The 23715-nt window shown below is 40.0% G+C and overlaps 1 protein-coding gene and 1 pseudogene across 1 annotated transcript; both read left to right on the top strand.

Annotated features, from left to right (window-relative positions):
• The first annotated feature begins 17226 nt into the window (after window positions 1-17226).
• Window positions 17227-18899, top strand: Or12d14 (olfactory receptor family 12 subfamily D member 14). The gene is made up of 2 exons (XM_574713.5): window positions 17227-17233; window positions 17956-18899. Exons 1-2 carry the CDS (start codon window positions 17227-17229, stop codon window positions 18897-18899), a joined length of 951 nt encoding a protein of 316 aa, XP_574713.5.
• On the top strand, window positions 22435-23340 carry Olr1728-ps (olfactory receptor pseudogene 1728; annotated as a pseudogene).

Below are 23715 nucleotides of genomic sequence, written 5' to 3'. Positions count from 1 at the left end.
GCTGTGAACAAAAATACTCGAGAGAGATCACCATACAGACTCTAAGAGCTGCCTTTAAGAGGCATGGGATAATATCCCTGGAGGGTCTAAGAGTGCCAAGAGCAAGCTCAGACGCTGCTGGCAAGTTCATGAGACAATACCCTCCAGACATAACAAGTTCCACATTTTAGTTTGGTTTGGCTTTTCCTATTTCATCCACAAGATGAGACCACGGCTTTATGCAGAACTGAGCTGCCCAGAATCCATCTTCCCCAGGGTGACTTCAAGGTCTCCTGACTTTTCTTTCTGAAACTGGTTTTGTGACTGTGCCCCAGTGTCTGTCTCTTCTCAGAGACAGTGTGAGAAAGTGAGAAAACCATGCCAGCACTGAGTGCTGAACAACCTCCCCACACTTCCCCTTTTTCCTTCCCCAGCTGCTATTCTGATGAAAATTTAACATTCTCTGAGCTGCAAATTCCTTCTTGAAAATAAAGCTGTGGATTTGTTTATATTTAATTTGTGATTAGGATATTCATTTTTGTATTTTCTTCTTTGTAGAAGAAAATAAACAAAGTTTAACATATTGCCTAGAGCTTTTATGTCTCCATTTCCAGTGATGAACTCAGTATTCCAATTTTATACCCCTGAAATAGGTAGATAAAATATCTCTTGTTTTATCCACCCTTGCTTTGGACATTTGATCCCACTGGGGATGTAGATTGGGGGACCCTGGAGCATGTGAAAATTCATCTAGTCCATGAGCTGCAAAGCTCAGTGATACCAAGCAGTAGTTCCTGGTCTGCAAAATGAGAGAAATTTCTAAAGAAAATGCAGCCCTGACACTAACATGCTCATGACCATCTGGTCTCAAACAGCATTCACTGTACAGTGAGAATGAAGGAAGCACAGTAGAGGCCACAGGTGACCCTTTCCTATTTAAGCTCATGAGGAGATACTAATGTCAAAGACCTGGAAAGATGTATCTATTTTGTCAGTTTTTCTTTACTAACATTTTATTTTCTTTTGGTGTCTCTATTGGACCAAGGTTTTGTTCATTTTTTATTAATGTTTTAGCATAGCAAGGGAATGATTTATTCATTCTTATATTTTGAGACTTATGTATCGTATTTGTTCTACTTTATCATCCCTCCTACACTCCAATCCCTCATACCCAAAGCCACGAGTTGCTGACCAATTTCCTCTCCAGCTTGTATACTTAGGTTGTGTTACCAACTCTCCCTCCTTTCCCCATCCTTTAAGAAAATGTTCTCTCTCATGGTCTCCTTTCTAGTTTCATGTCTGTGCAGAGTGTGTGTGTGTGTGCGTGTGTGTGTGTGTGTGTGTGTGTGTGTGTGTGTGTGAGTGTATGAGAGAGAGAGACAGAGACAGAGACAGAAAGAGACAGTGAGAGAGAATCAAAATTATGCATATGAGACAAAACAAAACTTGTGTCTGATATCACTTAGCATGATGATTCATGGTTCTAATCCCATTTCTTTTTTTTTTTTTGGATTTATTTATTCTTATTAACTTGAGTATTTCTTATATACATTTCGAGTGTTATTCCCTTTCCGGGTTTCCGGGCAAACATCCCCCTCCCCCCTCCCCTTCCTTATGGGTGTTCCCCTCCCAACCCTCCCCCCATTGCCGCCCTCCCCCCATAGACTAGTTCACTGGGGGTTCAGTCTTAGCAGGACCCAGGGCTTCCCCTTCCACTGGTGCTCTTACTAGGATATTCATTGCTACCTATGGGGTCAGAGTCCAGGGTCAGTCCATGTATAGTCTTTAGGTAGTGGCTTAGTCCCTGGAAGCTCTGGTTGCTTGGCATTGTTGTACTTTTGGGGTCTCGAGCCCCTTCAAGCTCTTCCAGTTCTTTCTCTGATTCCTTCAATAGGGGACCTATTCTCAGTTCAGTGGTTTGCTGCTGGCATTCGCCTCTGCATTTGCTGTATTCTGGCTGTGTCTCTCAGGAGCGATCTACATCCGGCTCCTGTCGGTCTGCACTTCTTTGCTTCATCCATCTTGTCTAATTGGGTGGCTGTATATGTATGGGCCACATGTGGGGCAGGCTCTGAATGGGTGTTCCTTCAGTCTCTGTTTTAATCTTTGCCTCTCCCTTCCCTGCCAAGGGTATTCTTTTTCCTCATTTAAAGAAGGAGTGAAGCATTCACATTTTGATCATCCGTCTTGAGTTTCGTTTGTTCTAGGGATCTAGGGTAATTCAAGCATTTGGGCTAATAGCCACTTATCAATGAGTGCATACCATGTATGTCTTTCTGTGATTGGGTTAGCTCACTCAGGATGATATTTTCCAGTTCCAACCATTTGCCTACGAATTTCATAAACTCGTTGTTTTTGATAGCTGAGTAATATTCCATTGTGTAGATGTACCACATTTTCTGTATCCATTCCTCTGTTGAAGGGCATCTGGGTTCTTTCCATTTTCTGGCTATTATAAATAAGGCTGCGATGAACATAGTGGAGCACGTGTCTCTTTTATATGTTGAGGCATCTTTTGGGTATATGCCCAAGAGAGGTATAGCTGGATCCTCAGGCAGTTCAATGTCCAATTTTCTGAGGAACCTCCAGACTGATTTCCAGAATGGTTTTACCAGTCTGCAATCCCACCAACAATGGAGGAGTGTTCCTCTTTCTCCACATCCTTGCCAGCATCTGCTGTCACCTGAGTTTTTGATCTTAGCCAATCGCACTGGTGTGAGGTGAAATCTCAGGGTTGTTTTGATTTGCATTTCCCTTATGACTAAAGATGTTGAACATTTCTTTAGGTGTTTCTCAGCCATTCGGCATTCCTCAGCTGTGAATTCTTTGTTTAGCTCTGAACCCCATTTTTTAATAGGGTTATTTGTTTCCCTGCGGTCTAACTTCTTGAGTTCTTTGTATATTTTGGATATAAGGCCTCTATCTGTTGTAGGATTGGTAAAGATCTTTTCCCAATCTGTTGGTTGCCGTTTTGTCCTAACCACAGTGTCCTTTGCCTTACAGAAGCTTTGCAGTTTTATGAGATCCCATTTGTCGATTCTTGATCTTAGAGCATAAGCCATTGGTGTTTTGTTCAGGAAATTTTTTCCAGTGCCCATGTGTTCCAGATGCTTCCCTAGTTTTTCTTCTATTAGTTTGAGTGTGTCTGGTTTGATGTGGAGGTCCTTGATCCACTTGGACTTAAGCTTTGTACAGGGTGATAAGCAGGGATCGATCTGCATTCTTCTACATGTTGCCCTCCAGTTGAACCAGCACCATTTGCTGAAAATGCTATCTTTTTTCCATTGGATGGTTTTGGCTCCTTTGTCAAAAATCAAGTGACCATAGGTGTGTGGGTTCATTTCTGGGTCTTCAATTCTATTCCATTGGTCTATCTGTCTGTCTCTGTACCAATACCATGCAGTTTTTATCACTATTGCTCTGTAATACTGCTTGAGTTCAGGGATAGTGATTCCCCCTGAAGTCCTTTTATTGTTGAGGATAGCTTTAGCTATCCTGGGTTTTTTGTTATTCCAGATGAATTTGCAAATTGTTCTGTCTAACTCTTTGAAGAATTGGATTGGTATTTTGATGGGGATTGCATTGAATCTGTAGATTGCTTTTTGGTAAAATGGCCATTTTTACTATATTAATCCTGCCAATCCATGAGCGTGGGAGATCTTTCCATCTTCTGAGGTCTTCTTCAATTTCTTTCCTCAGTGTCTTGAAGTTCTTATTGTACAGATCTTTTACTTGCTTGGTTAAAGTCACACCGAGGTACTTTATATTATTTGGGTCTATTATGAAGGGTGTCGTTTCCCTAATTTCTTTCTCGGCTTGTTTCTCTTTTGTATAGAGGAAGGCAACTGATTTATTTGAGTTAATTTTATACCCAGCCACTTTGCTGAAGTTGTTTATCAGCTTTAGTAGATCTCTGGTGGAACTTTTGGGATCACTTAAATATACTATCATGTCATCTGCAAATAGTGATATTTTGACCTCTTCTTTTCCGATCTGTATCCCTTTGATCTCCTTTTGTTGTCTGATTGCTCTGGCTAGAACTTCAAGAACTATATTGAATAAGTAGGGAGAGAGTGGGCAGCCTTGTCTAGTCCCTGATTTTAGTGGGATTGCTTCAAGTTTCTCTCCATTTAGTTTAATGTTAGCAACTGGTTTGCTGTATATGGCTTTTACTATGTTTAGGTATGGGCCTTGAATTCCTATTCTTTCCAGGACTTTTATCATGAAGGGGTGTTGAATTTTGTCAAATGCTTTCTCAGCATCTAATGAAATGATCATGTGGTTCTGTTCTTTCAGTTTGTTTATATAATGGATCACGTTGATGGTTTTCCGTATATTAAACCATCCCTGCATGCCTGGGATGAAGCCTACTTGATCATGGTGGATGATTGTTTTGATGTGCTCTTGAATTCGGTTTGCCAGAATTTTATTGAGTATTTTTGCGTCGATATTCATAAGGGAAATTGGTCTGAAGTTCTCTTTCTTTGTTGTGTCTTTGTATGGTTTAGGTATAAGAGTAATTGTGGCTTCGTAGAAGGAATTCGGTAGGGCTCCATCTGTTTCAATTTTGTGGAATAGTTTGGATAATATTGGTATGAGGTCTTCTATGAAGGTTTGATAGAATTCTGCACTAAACCCGTCTGGACCTGGGCTCTTTTTGGTTGGGAGACCTTTAATGACTGCTTCTATTTCCTTAGGAGTTATGGGGTTGTTTAACTGGTTTATCTGTTCCTGATTTAACTTCGATACCTGGTTTCTGTCTAGGAAATTGTCCATTTCCTGAAGATTTTCAAATTTTGTTGAATATAGGTTTTTATAGTAAGATCTGATGATTTTTTGAATTTCCTCTGAATCTGTAGTTATGTCTCCCTTTTCATTTCTGATTTTGTTAATTTGGACGCACTCTCTGTGTCCTCTCGTTAGTCTGGCTAAGGGTTTATCTATCTTGTTGATTTTCTCAAAGAACCAACTTTTGGTTCTGTTGATTCTTTCTATGGTCCTTTTTGTTTCTACTTGGTTGATTTCAGCTCTGAGTTTTATTATTTCCTGCCTTCTGCTCCTCCTGGGTGTATTTGCTTCTTTTTGTTCTAGAGCTTTTAGGTGTGCTGTCAAGCTGCTGACATATGCTCTTTCCTGTTTCTTTCTGCAGGCACTCAGCGCTATGAGTTTTCCTCTTAGCACAGCTTTCATTGTGTCCCATAAGTTTGAGTATGTTGTATCTTCATTTTCATTAAATTCTAAAAAGTTTTTAATTTCTTTCTTTATTTCTTCCTTGACCAGGTTATCATTGAGTAGAGCATTGTTCAATTTCCACGTATGTGTGGGCATTCTTCCCTTATTGTTATTGAAGATCAGTTTTAGGCCGTGGTGGTCCGATAGCACGCATGGGATTATTTCTATCTTTCTGTACGTGTTGAGGCCCGTTTTTTGACCAATTATATGGTCAATTTTGGAGAAAGTACCATGAGAAGCTGAGAAGAAGGTATATCCTTTTGCTTTAGGATAGAATGTTCTATAAATATCCGTTAAGTCCATTTGGCTCATGACTTCTCTTAGTCTGTCGACATCACTGTTTAATTTCTGTTTCCATGATCTGTCCATTGATGAGAGTGGGGTGTTGAAATCTCCCACTATTATTGTGTGAGGTGCAATGTGTGTTTTGAGCTTTAGTAAGGTTTCTTTTACGTATGTAGGTGCCCTTGTATTTGGGGCATAGATATTTAGGATTGAGAGTTCATCTTGGTGGATTTTTCCTTTGATGAATATGAAGTGTCCTTCCTTATCTTTTTTGATGACTTTTAGTTGGAAATTGATTTTATTTGATATTAGAATGGCTACTCCAGCTTGCTTCTTCTGACCATTTGCTTGGAAAGTTGTTTTCCAGACTTTCACTCTGAGGTAGTGTCTGTCTTTGTCTCTGAGGTGTGTTTCCTGTAGGCAGCAGAATGCAGGGTCCTCGTTGCGTATCCAGTTTGTTAATCTATGTCTTTTTATTGGGGAGTTGAGGCCATTGATATTGAGAGATATTAAGGAATAGTGATTATTGTTTCCCTTTATATTCATATTTGGATGTGAAGTTATGTTTGTGTGCTTTCATTCTCTTTGTTTTGTTGCCAAGACGATTAGTTTCTTGCTTCTTCTAGGGTATAGCTTGCCTCCTTATGTTGGGTTTTACCATTTATTATCCTTTGTAGTGCTGGATTTGTAGAAAGATATTGTGTAAATTTGGTTTTGTCATGGAATATCTTGGTTTCTCCATCAATGTTAATTGAGAGTTTTGCTGGATACAGTAACCTGGGCTGGCATTTGTGTTCTCTTAGGGTCTGTATGACATCAGTCCAGGATCTTCTGGCCTTCATAGTTTCTGGCGAGAAGTCTGGTGTGATTCTGATAGGTCTGCCTTTATATGTTACTTGACCTTTTTCCCTTACTGCTTTTAATATTCTTTCTTTATTTTGTGCGTTCGGTGTTTTGACAATTATGTGACGGGAGGTGTTTCTTTTCTGGTCCAATCTATTTGGAGTTCTGTAGGCTTCTTGTATGTCTATGGGTATCTCTTTTTTTAGGTTAGGGAAGTTTTCTTCTATGATTTTGTTGAAGATATTTACTGGTCCTTTGAGCTGGGAGTCTTCACTCTCTTCTATACCTATTATCCTTAGGTTTGATCTTCTCATTGAGTCCTGGATTTCCTGTATGTTTTGGACCAGTAGCTTTTTCCGCTTTACATTATCTTTGACAGTTGAGTCAATGATTTCTATGGAATCTTCTGCTCCTGAGATTCTCTCTTCCATCTCTTGTATTCTGTTGGTGAAGCTTGTATCTACAGCTCCTTGTCTCTTCTTTTGGTTTTCTATATCCAGGGTTGTTTCCATGTGTTCTTTCTTGATTGCTTCTATTTCCATTTTTAATTCCTTCAACTGTTTGATTGTGTTTTCCTGGAATTCTTTCAGGGATTTTTGCGATTCCTCTCTGTAGGCTTCTACTTGTTTATTAATGTTTTCCTGTGTTTCCCTAAGTGTGTGTTCATGTCTTTCTTGAAGTCCTCCAGCATCATGATCAAATATGATTTTGAAACTAGATCTTGCTTTTCTGGTGTGTTTGGATATTCCATGTTTGTTTTGGTGGGAGAATTGGGCTCCGATGATGGCATGTAGTCTTAGTTTCTGTTGCTTGGGTTCCTGCGCTTGCCTCTCGCCATCAGATTATCTCTAGTGTGACTTTGTTCTGCTATTTCTGACAGTGGCTAGACTGTCCTATAAGCCTGTGTGACAGGAGTGCTGTAGACCTGTTTTCCTCTATTTCAGTCAGTTATGGGGACAGAGTGTTCTGCTTTCGGGCGTGTAGTTTTTCCTCTCTACAGGTCTTCAGCTGTTCCTGTGGGCCTGTGTCTTGAGTTCACCAGGCAGCTTTCTTGCAGCAGAAAATTTGGTCTTACCTGTGGTCCTGAGGCTCACGTTCGGTCGTGGGGTGCTGCCCAGGGGCTCTCTGCAGCGGCAGCAACCAGGAAGACCTGTGCCGCCCCTTCCGGGAGCTTCAGTGCACCAGGGTTTCAGATGGTCTTTGGCTTTTTCCTCTGGCGTCCGAGATGTGTGTGCAGGGAGCAGTCTCTTCTGGTTTCCCAGGCTTGTCTGCCTCTCTGAAGGTTTAGCTCTCCCTCCCACGGGATTTGGGTGCAGAGAACTGTTTATCCGGTCTGTTTCTTTCAGGTTCCGGCGGTGTCTCAGGCAGGTGTCCTGCCGCTCCTGGGCCCTCCCCCACGGGAGCCCAGAGGCCTTATACAGTTTCCTCTTGGGCCAGGGATGTGGGCAGGGGTGAGCAGTGTTGGTGGTCTCTTCCGCTCTGCAGCCTCAGGAGTGCCCACCTGACCAGGCGGTTGGGTCTCTCTCTCACCGGGTCTGGGAGCAGAGAGCTGCTGCGGGCCGGGATCCGCGGGTCTCTAATCACATTTCTAATTGATAAAATTGTATTTCAAGTAAAAATTCTTCTCTGTGTATGTACAACACTAACACTGCTTGTTCATCTGTTGGTGGAATGTAAGCTGGTTCTATTTCATAGCATTTTAAAAAGTGTAGCAAAAGACAAACTAACAAATTGTCTAAGTATCTGGCATGATACCTAAAATTCTTCTAACATATGCCTAAGAGATGTATGCTTGGGTCATGGAGCAGTTCTAGTTTCAGTTTTTGAGAGTGTTCCAAAACAACTTCTGTAGTGTCTGCGCTAGTTTACAATAGCACCACAGCATTGGTGGTCATGTTTTATGAAAGCCATTCTGATTGGGGCAAAACGGAATCACAGAACAATTTCTAACCGGTCATTCCCCAGGACTCAGATGTGAAACGCTGTTTCGACTATCATTGCCCAATTTTTTTCTTTAACTAGAGAAAAAAAGCTTTAATACATAGGCGAATGCCAGCAGTAAACCACTGAACTGAGAACAGGAGACCCGTTGAAGGAATCAGAGAAAGGACTGGAAGAGCTTGAGGGGGCTCAAGACCCCATATGAACAACAATGCCAACCAACAAGAGCTTCCAGGGACTAAGCCACTACCCAAAGACTATACGTGGACTGACCTTGGGCTCCAACCTCATAGGTAGCAATGAATAGCCTAGTAAGAGCACCAGTGGGAGGGGAAGCCCTTGGTCCTGCCAAGATTGAACCCCCAGCGAACGTGATTGTTGGGGGGAGGGTGGTAATGGGGGGAGGATGGGGAGGGGAAGCCCATATAGAAGGGGAGGGGGAGGGGCTAGGGGGATGTTGGCCCGGAAACCGGGAAGGGGAATAACAATCGAAATGTAAATAAGAAATACTCAAGTTAATAAAGATTAAAAAATATTTAAAAAAAAACATAAGCAAAGATTAAAAAACTATAAGAATGAGGGTATTTTTAAAATGTGTGGTGACAAGTAGAGACTCTTTTGTCATGTGGAGGTATTTACTTGACAAAGATGATTACCGATGGCTCCCTGTACATATCTTTATTTTATTTTAATTTAAGTTATTTTATTTTATTACATTCCAGTTGTTGCCCCTCTTCTGTCTCTGGTCCCACAAACATTTTCTCATCCTATTCCTCCTCCCCCATGCCTCTGAGAGAGTGCTCCCCTGACCAGACCTCCCTCTTCCCTGGGACCTCAAGTCTTCTCTCACTGAGGCCAGAACAGGCAGACCTCTTCTACATATCAGGGGCCTCTGACATGCTGTCTGAGCTCAGTCTCTGGGAGCTTCCTGGAATCTGGGTTAGTAGAGACTGCTGGTCTTCCCTTGGGGTTGCTCTCCTTTCAGTTTCTTCAACCATAGCAGTCCCTGATGTCAGGCCAATGGTTGTGTGTAAGTATTTTATGTCTTCTTTTAAGAACTTCCTCTTTGGCTCACTAACTTGATTCTTGATTGCACAAATGGAAGGTTAGTGTTTAACACTGGAGTTCCTTATATATGCTATATACCATTCTTTGTGTAATAACAAGGCTTTAGGCTTAGAGCTCATTAACTCTTCCTGAGTCAGAGAGAAAGAAAATGGATAAAGGGAAAGCCATGCGTGCATGCAACTACACCCCCCCTCCCAAGCATACACAAACACCACACACTCAGTCAGGCCTGACCATTGGTTTAATCAATTTCACAAGTGCACAGGCAGCTTATATACATACACATATATTATGTATGTATATACTCACATATATCAGACACACACATATCTATATCTATATCTATATCTATATCTATATCTATATCTATATCTATATCTATATCTATATCTATATCTATATCTATATCTATATCTATATCTATATCTATCTATATAAACAAACACATATGAAAATGCATATGAAAATGAACATTTGGTGGGTGGAGCAGAGCCCCAACAGACAAACTTTTTTAGCTTTTTAGACAAAAAGTTCTTTTTTTTTTTTATTAACTTGAGTATTTCTTATATACATTTCGAGTGTTATTCCCTTTCCCGGTTTCCGGGCAAACATCCCCCTCCCCCTCCCCTTCCTTATGGGTGTTCCCCTCCCAACCCTCCCCCCATTGCCGCCCTCCCCCCATAGACTAGTTCACTGGGGGTTCAGTCTTAGCAGGACCCAGGGCTTCCCCTTCCACTGGTGCTCTTACTAGGATATTCATTGCTACCTATGGGGTCAGAGTCCAGGGTCAGTCCATGTATAGTCTTTAGGTAGTGGCTTAGTCCCTGGAAGCTCTGGTTGCTTGGCATTGTTGTACTTTTGGGGTCTCGAGCCCCTTCAAGCTCTTCCAGTTCTTTCTCTGATTCCTTCAATAGGGGACCTATTCTCAGTTCAGTGGTTTGCTGCTGGCATTCGCCTCTGTATTTGCTGTATTCTGGCTGTGTCTCTCAGGAGCGATCTACATCCGGCTCCTGTCGGTCTGCACTTCTTTGCTTCATCCATCTTGTCTAATTGGGTGGCTGTATATGTATAGGCCACATGTGGGGCAGGCTCTGAATGGGTGTTCCTTCAGTCTCTGTTTTAATCTTTTCCTCTCCCTTCCCTGCCAAGGGTATTCTTTTTCCTCATTTAAAGAAGGAGTGAAGCATTCACATTTTGATCATCCGTCTTGAGTTTCGTTTGTTCTAGGGATCTAGGGTAATTCAAGCATTTGGGCTAATAGCCACTTATCAATGAGTGCATACCATGTATGTCTTTCTGTGATTGGGTTAGCTCACTCAGGATGATATTTTCCAGTTCCAACCATTTGCCCACGAATTTCATAAACTCGTTGTTTTTGATAGCTGAGTAATATTCCATTGTGTAGATGTACCACATTTTCTGTATCCATTCCTCTGTTGAAGGGCATCTGGGTTCTTTCCATTTTCTGGCTATTATAAATAAGGCTGCGATGAACATAGTGGAGCACGTGTCTCTTTTATATGTTGAGGCATCTTTTGGGTATATGCCCAAGAGAGGTATAGCTGGATCCTCAGGCAGTTCAATGTCCAATTTTCTGAGGAACCTCCAGACTGATTTCCAGAATGGTTTTACCAGTCTGCAATCCCACCAACAATGGAGGAGTGTTCCTCTTTCTCCACATCCTTGCCAGCATCTGCTGTCACCTGAGTTTTTGATCTTAGCCAATCGCACTGGTGTGAGGTGAAATCTCAGGGTTGTTTTGATTTGCATTTCCCTTATGACTAAAGATGTTGAACATTTCTTTAGGTGTTTCTCAGCCATTCGGCATTCCTCAGCTGTGAATTCTTTGTTTAGCTCTGAACCCCATTTTTTAATAGGGTTATTTGTTTCCCTGCGGTCTAACTTCTTGAGTTCTTTGTATATTTTGGATATAAGGCCTCTATCTGTTGTAGGATTGGTAAAGATCTTTTCCCAATCTGTTGGTTGCCGTTTTGTCCTAACCACAGTGTCCTTTGCCTTACAGAAGCTTTGCAGTTTTATGAGATCCCATTTGTCGATTCTTGATCTTAGAGCATAAGCCATTGGTGTTTTGTTCAGGAAATTTTTTCCAGTGCCCATGTGTTCCAGATGCTTCCCTAGTTTTTCTTCTATTAGTTTGAGTGTGTCTGGTTTGATGTGGAGGTCCTTGATCCACTTGGACTTAAGCTTTGTACAGGGTGATAAGCAGGGATCGATCTGCATTCTTCTACATGTTGCCCTCCAGTTGAACCAGCACCATTTGCTGAAAATGCTATCTTTTTTCCATTGGATGGTTTTGGCTCCTTTGTCAAAAATCAAGTGACCATAGGTGTGTGGGTTCATTTCTGGGTCTTCAATTCTATTCCATTGGTCTATCTGTCTGTCTCTGTACCAATACCATGCAGTTTTTATCACTATTGCTCTGTAATACTGCTTGAGTTCAGGGATAGTGATTCCCCCTGAAGTCCTTTTATTGTTGAGGATAGCTTTAGCTATCCTGGGTTTTTTGTTATTCCAGATGAATTTGCAAATTGTTCTGTCTAACTCTTTGAAGAATTGGATTGGTATTTTGATGGGGATTGCATTGAATCTGTAGATTGCTGACAAAACGTTCTTTATAAAATTACCTCACAGATAAAATTACGCAAATGGGAGTTACAGAAGAATGTCCACAGTAAGTTTAAAGCAGTGCTCCATTCTATAAGCTCATTATAAGTTCAAAGAATAGCTGAATACTCCATTGTGTAGATGTACCACATTTTCTGTATCCATTCCACTGTTGAAGGGCATCTGGGATCTTTCCAGCTTCTGTCTATTATAAATAAGGCTGCTATGAATATAGTGGAGTATGAGTCTTTGTTGTATGTTGGAGCATTTTTTGGGGATATGCCCAGGAGAAGTATAGCTGGATCCTCTGGTAATGGAATGTCCAATTTTCTGAGGAACCTCCAGACTGATTTCCAGAATGGTTGTACCCGTTTGCAATCCCACCAACAATGAAGGAGTGTTCCTCTTTCTTTACATCCTCACCAGCATCTGCTGTCACCTGAGTTTTTGATTTTGGCCATTCTGACTGATGTGAGGTGGAATCTCAGGCTTGTTTTTATTTGCATTTCCCTAATGACTAAGAATGTTGAACATTTCTTTAGGTGTTTCTCAGCCATTCTACATTCCTCAGTTGAGAACTCTTCATTTAACGCTGCACCCCATTTTTTAAATAGGGTTATTTGGCTCTCTGGAGTCTAACTTCTTGAATTCTTGGTATATTTTGGGTATGAGCTCTCTATCAGATGTAGGATTGGTAAAGATCTTTTCTCAATCTGTTGGTTGTCATTTTGTCCTAATGACAGTGTCCTTTACCTTACAGAAGCTTTGCAGTTTTATGAGGTCCCATTTGCTAATTCTTGATCTTAGAGCATAAGCCATCGGTGTTCTGTTCAGGATTTTTTCCCCAGTGCCCACGTGATCAAGACTCTTCCTCCACTTTTCCTTCTATTAGTTTGAGTGTATCTGGTTTGATGTGGAGATCCTTGATCCACTTGGACTTGTGCTTTGTACAGGGTGATAAGAATGGATCGATTTGCATTCTTCTACATGCTGATCTCCAGTTGAACCAGCAGTATTTGTTGAAACTGCTATCTTTTTTCTACTGGATGTTTTTAGCTCCTTTGTCAAAGATCAAGTGACCATAGGTTTGTAGATTCATTTCTGAGTCTTCAATTCTATTCCACTGATCTACCTGCCTGTCTCTGTAACAATACCATACAGTTTTATGGTATTTATACTGTAATACTGCTTGAGGTCAGGGATGGTGAGTCCCCCAGAAGTTATTTTGTTGAGTATAATTTTTTCTATCCTGGGTTTGTTATTCCAAATGAATTTGCAAATTGCTCCTTCTATCTCTATGAAGAATTGGGTTGGAATTTTGATGGAGATTGCATTGAATCTGTAGATTGCTTTTGGCAAAATGGCCATTTTTACTACATTAATCCTGTCAATCCATGAGCATGGGAGGTCTTTCCATCTTCTGAGGTCTTCTTCTATTTCTTTCTTCAGAATCTTGAAGTTCTTGTCATACAGATCTTTCATTTGCTTGGTTAGAGTCACAACAAGGTATTTTATGTTATTTGGGACCATTGTTGAAGCCAAGAAGTGCATGCTGACAGGAGCCTGATATATCTGTCTCCTGAGAGGCTCTGCCAGAACATGACAAATACAGAGGCTAATGCTGAGGAGCAAACCATTGAACTGAGAAGGGGTCCTCGTTGGAGGAAAAGGATTGAAAGAGTTGAAGGGCCTTGCAACACCAGAAGAACAACACCAACCAACTAGAGCTCCCAGGGAGTAAACCCCTACTCAAAGAGTACACACAGACAGACCCATTGCTCCAGCTGCATATGTAGCAGAGCATGGCCTTGTTGGTCACCAGTGGGAGAAGTCCTTGGTCCTGCCAAGGTTGGATGCCCCAATGTAGGGGAATACTAGAATGGGGATGCGGGGAGTGGGGATGGTTGGGGAGGGGAAACATCCTCATAGAAGAGGGGTTAGGGGGCTGGGATAGGGGGGTTATGGATGGGAAACTGGGAAAGAGAAAACATTTGAAATGTAAATAAAAATATCCAATAAAATAAAAAAGTAAATATCATCCTGAATGAGGCAACCAAATCACAAAGAAACAAAACAAAATGACACAAAAAGACAAAAACAAACAAAAAACCACAAGTGGTGTGCACTCACTGATAAGTAGATATTAGACCAAAAGCTCGGATTACCCACAATACAAACTGCAAACCACATGAAGTTCAAAAAGATTAAAGTGCAGTTGCTTTAGTCCTTCCTAGAAGAGGGAACAAAAAAGGAGATATGGAGACAAAGTGTGGAGTTGAGACCTGAAGGAATGGCCATTCATGGACTGCCCTACTTGGGGATACAACCTATATTCATAGAGCCACCAAACCCAGTCACCATTGGGGATGCCAAGAGGTGCATGCTGACAGGGGCCTGATATAGCTGTCTCCTGAGAGGCTCTGCTAGTGCATGAAAAATACAGAGGCAAATGCTCACAGTCAACCATTGAACTGAGAACAGGATCCCCATTGGAGGAGTTAGAGAAAGGATTGAGGGAGCTGAAGGCTTTTGCAACCCCACAAGAACAACAATAGCAATCAACCAGAGCTCCCAGTGACTAAACCACCATCCAAAGAGTACAGATGAATAGACTCATGGCTCCAGCTGCATATATAGCAGATGATGGCTTTCTTGGGCACCAATGGAAGGAGAAGCTTTTTGTCTGGCCAAGGCTCACCTCCCACTTGCACCCAGTGCAGGGGAATGTCAGGATGGGGAGGCAGGAAGGAAAGGGTGGATGGGTAGGAGAACACCCTCATAGAAGAAGGGGGTTGGAGGATGGCATAGGAGGTTAATAGAAGGGAAACTGGGAAAGAGGGTAACATTTGAGATGTAAATAAATAAAAATATCCAATAAAGAAAAGAAACTTAAAAAATGAAACCCTAGCCATTAGCAATAAACATATTAAATCAAGGCAGTGGCAGTTGTGTTTTCTAGATTGTATCTGCAATTTTATAATAACACAGAAAATCATAATGTATATCTTACATGAAATAGAAGCAAAACTATCTAGACTCTAGACTCTATAGACATCAGGGGGAATAATGGATGAAGGCACACGGAAGAAAGGGTAGAACCACTGGAACATATAGGATAAGGAAGTAAAAGGGATATCATCTACTTAACTGAAAAGGTTTTTGTATATCCTAATACCATGTTCAGTGAATAAATGCCATTGACAAAGAATGTATAGAAAATAATCCATGGGTTAAAGAGAACTCCAAATTAGAGTCCAGTGTGTCTGCTTGAGTCATTGAATACACAGATAATCTGTAACAACTTTGACTGTAACATAGCAAATGAGAGATTGTTCATGTAAGAAATATAAAAGTTGCAACATTTTGATGACTAGGTGAAAATAAACGTGAAGGGTCCTATGCTAAAAGTACTACTAAAAACTTCAAGATGGTGTCCACCAAGCAATAGCCAAGCCTGGAGCTCGTTTTGCAGGGGGGGGGGGAAGTTTTGTTTATTTTCATATCCATTCAACTCAGTACCAGGGGATGTGCCCCCTTGGGGTTTTTATATCTTCAAATCTGTCTCATTAAAAAAATGAGGAGAATTGTTGGTGGCAAAGGGAATTCTGGAAATACAATGTAGGGCAAAACAATAACATAAACTGTCACTTCCAATATTTTACAACTTACGCAATTTTTGAACGCAAACCTTAGAATCTTTGTCACTTGTGTTCTGAAAAATCAGCCAGGTAAGAGAATGCATTCGGCTTAGTCTTAGAAATGTCATATACTCTCTGTTCTTTAGGGAGTAGTTTGTTTGCTTGCAACATTAAACATCATCGATTCTGAGTGTTCATAGTTGGTTCCCTGTCTTTAGATGGACTCCTCACTCTATGTGAGTATGGTGAATTTTATTTGGCTTCTGAGTTGTATTGCCTCATCTCAATTCATTATCACGGTTACTTAAACACTCTCTGACATCACTAAATACTTAAAGTGCTGAGCAGAATTAGTATCATTGATATTTCCAATTGCTATTTTGCTTTAAAAATTGGTAAATGCATTTTTGATATATATATCTATTTAAAACTGCTTTGTTTTCTCATCCAAAGATTCATAAATTAACTGTCTCAAGGTATAGAATTTTTAGCAAGAAAGTCTGTTTTGTTTATAAACAGACGAGATCTGCATGATTCTTTAAGAGACTTCCCTGAGTTGTTTGAAGGCAATCATTCACCGAAGGACCCTAGTGATTACATAATTTCTCAGACTGTCTTCCAGATATTAAGCTTAGAATCATTTAGAACTCTTAACAGGTTTTTCTAGTACAGCAATTTTGTTTTTGTAAGATGGATAAATTGTCTTCTTAAACCAGTGACAACTCACACTTGAGTCGTTTCTCTCTTGTGGGACTCTCCCTGGTGTCAGTCTTTAACTCCAGCGCAGTTCAGAGTGTTCTCTCAGTGACTTCTAGCAACCTGGGTTCTCCACACACTGATTCTCATTCTTCTCTTATGTACACAGAGCCAATCCAGTGAATCTGTAAGTGAAAGAAACCAGAAGAACTACTTCTCACAGCTATGTCTGCTCCTACACGTGTATCTCAGGGAACAGACTCAGGTATTTTCCTAATATTGAGGATAAAGGCTATTTTAAAAGTTCCCTTTAGTATGTTTTGAGTGTATAATTAAATAGGAAACCTTTTCCAAACAACATATTATTCAAAGTCTTTAACATTCATTAAAAACATTTCTATTTTGATTATGCAAGTAAAATGAAACTTACTCATTCTTTTAGGAGAAATCAAGATTGCATTTGACAGAAAAATGCTAGGAATTAATTTCATAAAGAGAAAAGCATCTAAAATGGGGGAGAGATGAACTATCTTGGAAACATTAGAGTAGGATAATTTAAGCGAACCTGACTTAGGGGAAGATAAAAACACAAGAGAATTATTTACTATGGTTCCATTAGTGGTGCTAGAAGAGAGGCAAGTAAACCTCGACATTTGAAGAACAAGTATAAATAGGTAACAGAGAAACCAAGATTTTAAAGAGACTAAAGCCATAGGCATATGTAGTTCCTTATAATGAAATGGGTCCACAGAGCAAAGAATTTCTTATTGCAATGCTCTGGGAATTGCAAAAGGCCTTCTTTATTCTCACCCAGGAGAATAAAAATGATATGAAATATAGTTTATAATGCAAAAAGTATCTTGGGTGAGCGTGGCTGTATGACTATTATGTAGGCACTCTAAGGAGAGATGTTTGAGTTATGGCGGGTATGCTTGGAGACTGTTAAAGAACATCGTAGGGATCTACTTTTGAAGTGCTCAATGATTCACATTAATGGAAGACAGTAAGCCCATTATTTGGTATCACACTGTAAAATGTTGTGCACACATCTGGTCAGACTATTGAGATTAATGTGGTCATGTTTCTTATCTGGCGTAATCATGAATATGAACCAATCAACTCAAATATGCTTCTACACTTTATCCATTATTAAGATGAATAGAGTTGCTATGTTATGATAAAGCTGTCTATACTTTCTACTAACCCTGTGATTGAAAGAAATTCATCCCTGTCTATTTTTCCACATTAAAACTCTTCAAGAGTATTCCTATTTCTCAGAGACTCTCTGCCTCGTGGGATATTTTAAAAACTGCTCCATGTTAGAGACAACTAAAGAGATGAAAAGACAATTGGATCAAAAAATAAATATGGTTAGATAAAATGGATTATAGCTGTTGTTCATCTCCAATAAAAGACATTAATACTAAAAAATGTAATAAATGAAGGTGTTTGAATAGGAATCCAGAACAGACATTTAGACTTAATATTTAATTGATAGGTAAATACAAAACATCTTCAACAGAACTTTGCAGAGTTATAGAAAACTACTCACAAACTGTGGTAGTGTTGGCAAAAATATTATTGACTAGAAAGACTGATGGACAGGAAGGTTAGTGTCCCACAAACTATCCTATCTTTTCTTTTTAAGTGTCATTGAATCAAACATTAGTCACTGAATTTCTACTCTTGGGGGTGACAGACATACAAGAACTGAACCCTATTCTCTTTGTCACGGTCCTTGCCATGTACTTTGTCAATGTGTTTGGGAATGGAGCCATCATGATGATCGTCATCTTAGATCCAAGACTCCACTCACCTATGTACTTCTTCCTGGGAAACCTAGCATGTCTAGATATCTGCTTCTCCACTGTAACAGTGCCAAAGATGCTTGAGAACTTCTTCTCCACAAGCAAAGCAATTTCCTTCTTGGGATGCATAACTCAGCTTCATTTCTTTCACTTCCTGGGATGCACAGAGGCCCTGCTGCTGACAATCATGGCATTTGACCGCTTTGTGGCTATCTGCAGACCACTCCACTACCCTTCCATCATGAATCGTCAGGTGTGTATCCAGGTGGCTGTCTCCATCTGGGCCATTCCTTTCCTTCATGCTCTGGTTCACTCCATATTGACATCTCAATTGAACTTTTGTGGTTCCAACCATATCCATCATTTCTTCTGTGATGTTAAGCCATTATTGGAGCTGGCCTGTGGAAACACTGAACTCAACAGGTGGCTGCTCAATATTCTTGCAGGAACCATTGGCATTGGCCTCTTCTTTCTGACTTTTCTCTCCTACTTCTACATCGTCACCTATCTCTTTCTCAAGACCCGTTCTTGCAGCATGCTCCACAAAGCACTCTCCACTTGTGCCTCTCACTTCATGGTTGTCATTATTTTTTATGCTCCTGTTCTCTTCATCTATATCAATCCCAATTCAGGGAGCTCCCTGGAAAAGGACAGGATCATTGCTGTCATGTACACTGTGGTCACTCCTGCACTCAATCCACTTATCTATACTCTGAGGAACAAGGAAGTGAGAGGTGCTCTGAATAGAAAAATCAGAATACAGCTTTTACTTGAAGAAATCTAGTGAGTTATTCTGGAATATTAAAACATAAGCAATTAATTTAAAAACTGAAGTTTGAAATTAGTTCATTTTGAATTTATTAATGGTATAAGGAAGATGACCAGGTAAGAGAATAAATATATGAGAAAATATAGCTTAATTGTATTTAAAATTTCAGTCTATACATAAGATGGAAATTGGAACAAACCAGGTACTCCCTACAAAATGCCAACTTTGAATTTGTTTGGTAGATTAGCATTGATGAAACTAACATGGTAATCTTTTATATATGTTTGTATGTAAAATCAAGTATGCAAGTTGCTAAGAGCAGATAAAAGGAGCTTGTCTTCCATACTGCCATTTTGACTTCAGATTTTATTTTACTTAACTTGACCATTTCTCTATCTAAGAAACAATTGATCCCAAAAACATGCCTGTTACCAATACTCCTATAAGCAACAATGATTGTGCAAAATAATGCCCCTAAAATATTTGTGAAATGAATTTGATGTTTTTTTGGTGTAGGAGAAAAACCCATTTATCTTCAATGTCAGCTGACAATGATGCAACACTTCACATAGTCCCCATAATCCCCGAGTTCTGATTTGTACAAATTATAACTGTAATAAACATGGCTCATCTGCTTGCAGGTCTAATGCTTATAAATTTAGCTTCATCCTGTATTTGGGGCTTCCAGAAGAAACAAAGCCCCTGAGTCCTTGACGGGTGACCCTGATTGATCAGTGACTCTGCTTATGTGGTGGGAATAATAAGAGATTTTAGAGTTTTGTAAGCCCATTGTTGTATTGTCTCCCCTTTCTCTTGGCACACAACAAATGATGTGTAACAAAATATGCCTGTATTTATCATGTTTTTATTAGATGGATATTAATATGTATACCAGCTGGTTTTGTGTGTCAACTTGACACAAGTTGGAGTTATCACAGAGAAAGAAGCCTCCCTTGAGAAAATGCCTCTATGAGATCCAGCTGTAAGGCATTTTCTCAATTAGTGATCAAGTGGATAGGCTCTAGCCCATTGTGGGTGGTGCTGTGCCTGGCCTGGTAGTCCTGGGTTTTATAAGAAAGCAAGCTGAGCAATTCAGGGGAAGCAAACCAGTAAGCAGCATTCATCCATGACTTCTGTATCCACTCCTTCCTCCAAGTTGCTACCCTGTGAGAGTTCCTGTCCTGACTTCCTTTGATGATGAACAGCAATTTGGAAGTGTAAGCTGAATAAACCCTTTCTCCACAACTTCTTTCTTGGTCATGATGTTTTGTGCCAGATTAGAAACCCTGACTAAGACAATAGGTATAAGGCAACTTCGTTTCAAACTCCATAATATGATCAATAAAATCACTTTGTGAGGCAGACTGGGAATGAACCCAATATTATCTCACCCAAACTGTGCCTGAACTTTACTACTGAATTATTTCCCTAGCCTTTTTCTGTTGTTTGTTTGTTTTTTTCCTTCTTTAGACAGAGTTTATTGAAAATTTCCAGGCTGGCCTGAAACTGAATGTTGTTTAAGAAGGCCTTTAATGTGCTGGTTTCCTGGTCAACCTCTCAAATGGCTGGGGATACAGTCCTTGTATCTTGGACCTATCTATGACCAAGAAAATGAGAATTCTCATGATGGATAGATCCAAATGGATAAATAGGCAAAGCCCTTAAATTTTTACCTCTCCCAGCTTCAAGGTTTTCTCTTTGGAGGTCTTGGGAGTCTCCACTCATTAAATGATACCCCTGAAAGTCAGGGTGGTCCATGATTACTCTAATGTGGCTTAGAGTCACAAATAAAGTTATACGTGGTTGGAAGTGCAGACTATGCTGCAGAGGGAAGCTGAAGTTAGATTGGCAACATCAGATCAAACTCTGGGAGGAGGAGAAAGAGACCCTGTGTGGTACTGTTAGTGGGTTGTGTAGGGTGAAAATAGAAACAGGTACTGAGTGACTTTGAATTCTCTAGTGATGCCTGAAAGACTTCTCAAGATGAACAATCACAAGTCCATCCCTTGTCAACTTGACACAAAACACAGCAATTAAGCCGTACTATTCTACCACAGCCCCTGAAATCTCACACTCATGTAATAATGCAAAAGTACCACTTCGGTGCCTTTGAGGGAATCAGTGCCTTTGAGGGAAGCAGTCTGCACTGGCATGGATACATGATTTTCAAGGAATGGTATTGTTTGTGGAGGCTGTGGGAACTTTTAGCAGTAGACCTTTGCTCGAAGAAGTTTGTTTCTTGAGATGTGTCTTTGATAGTCACTTGAACTGCCTTTCTCACCATCTTCTGCTCTTGTGGGCCATGAAGTAAGGAACCTCTTCCATCACTCTCCTCCTGTTATGATATTTGTCTGAAACAACAGGACTAAGTAAGTGTCCTGAACCCTCATCTTCTTCATTTCTCCTCCTCCTTTTTCTCTGCCTCCTTTTTCCTCCTCTTCCTTTCTGTTTCTCTTCCTTTTCTTCTCCTCCTTCTCCTTCTTGTCCTCTTCATCATCCTTCACCTCCTCCTCTTTCTTCTGCCTAGGATACTATCTACCTTCCAGTGTCTCCACACTGAAAATCCCCTAGATCATCACAGACCCTTGTCAACATCATACAAACCTATGTACCTGGGGCTTGAAATAAGGAATCCTAAATCCACATGCCAGTAAAGAGGAAAGAGTTAGGAAAAGAGTTGTTTAAATATTTTAGAATATTCAGTGAGCTGATAGAAGTAAATAAATATTAATTGGCCTACATTATCTAAAGTAAATTATGTTGCTGGTAGCTAGGAACATACCATGAAAATCTATGCTTCTTAACAATGATTCATTCCTCATCTGATCTAAACACAGAAAATATGCACCTTCAGTAAGTTATAGCATATCTCATTTAGATTGATTTAGTACACTTGTGCAAGCTTCTCTGTTCTAGTCACACCTTGTCCTTGAAGAAAATAATCCTTCACAGTTTCTGTTAAAATAACTCTTACCTTTTATGATATGGACCAGTAGCCACTTCTTGATGATTTCTTAAGGGGAGGACCAGGGATGAAAATAATAAAAAAGACAAGAAAATTTTGGTTGAGAGATTTCATGAGCTAATGGCTCATGAAAAGTAAACTTACTAAGACTTACAGCAAATTGCCTGTCAGTTTGTACCCAAAGAGTAGTCTGTGTATATTTATTATGTGCCTTCTATCCCTGCTTCCAGTTGAGAACTCTGATCCCATGTCGAGGCTGGACCCCGGCACATGTCTACTGAATGGACTCTTGCTGCATATAAAAATTAGCTTTTGTGCATTGCTTTAATTCAGTTTTAATTTTCTTTTCCTTTATTGGAATAGGTGATAATGAAATATACAATATAAAAATAAGTACTGAATTGGTTTTTAGCATAGAAAGGAAATTCATACCTCATGGTAACACATTATTGATCCTGACTTATGAATTGACCTCACTACATCCATTAGGTTTGTAAATGATACCAATTATAATTTTAGGAATGACTGTCTTTATGGTTTATCCTACTCTAAAGATCAAGAAGATATGTGGCTAACTTTACTGCAATGACTGAAATTTTTCTCATGGGGTTTTCCAGAAAGCCTGAGGTAGAAATAATTTTGTCAGCTGTAGACTTGGTGATATCAATCTACACTAATCAATAATGGAATAATATCTCCATTATTGCTGTTACTTCTCTGTCTCTGTTCACTTAGGCATTTCCTCTTGACACATCTGTTTTGCTTGGATCTCTCCTACATTTCTCTGATAGTGCCAAAGTCTATCAGCAGCTCTTTCGTGCACAGTGCCTACATATCCCTGTAGAGTGCACACTGCAGGGTTTTGCATTCACAATCTGTAGTTATACTGCCATGACCATGATCACACTCATGTCCTAAGACTGTTTTGTGATTGTTAGTTACAAACACATCGTAAGTGTCAACATATATATGCATGGGAGTTAGCTGTCTTGGGCAGTGTTATGTGGAATCATCTTTGGAGTTATGCACACAGATGTGACCGTTCCATCTGTTCTGTGGGCCCAGTGTCATACACCAATTCTGTGATTTCCTCTAGCTCTTGAAACTCGCTTGTTCCAATGATTATGCCAGTGAGCTTGGATCACTGGCTTCCTTCTCTCTCTGGCTCTACTCTGCTTCATCTCTATTTTTTTTTGTTTATGAGCGTGTATTCTCCACTGTGCTAATGATGGCACAATGAGGGCCAGACTTGTCTATGCCACATATCTGTAGGCATTTTGTTTATTCCTCCTAGTGTATTTGAGTTTCTAAACCCATATTCAAAATCTCCAACTTCATTAGACTTTATTCTTAGTTTGTTTTCCCTCAATACTCAATCCAGAAATAAACAGCCTGAAAAATGAGGACATAGTCACAGTTTCAAAGAAGATTTTTCAAAGAAAAACTCATCTCTTTTTTATATCCAGTATTTTCTCTTTGGGAGCCATATCGATAGGTATTGGGGAAAAGAACAGAGTCAACGAATCACTAAAAGTTAGAACAGAGCTAGTCAGATAGCTCAGTTGGTAAAGAAACATGAAACCAAGCCTGAGAAGTTGAGTTAAATCCTTGATACCCACATGGTAGGTGAAGAGAAACAACATTTGAAACTTGTCCCCTATCCTACACATGTCGTAGCTCATGTACACCCAAATACACCCACCCACCCACCCACCCACACACACACAGACACACAGACACACACACACACACTCACACACACATATGCAAAATAGATTTAATGAAATATAAACAAACACAACCATTGTTTTGTGAGTAGTCTCTTTAAATGAAGAAAAGAAGGTGACTAGAGTTATATTTGTATAC

The sequence above is a fragment of the Rattus norvegicus genome, chromosome 20 (assembly GCF_036323735.1).
Source record: "Rattus norvegicus strain BN/NHsdMcwi chromosome 20, GRCr8, whole genome shotgun sequence".
Taxonomy (NCBI): Eukaryota; Metazoa; Chordata; class Mammalia; order Rodentia; family Muridae; genus Rattus; species Rattus norvegicus.
This window is presented reverse-complemented; position numbering and strand designations above follow the sequence as displayed.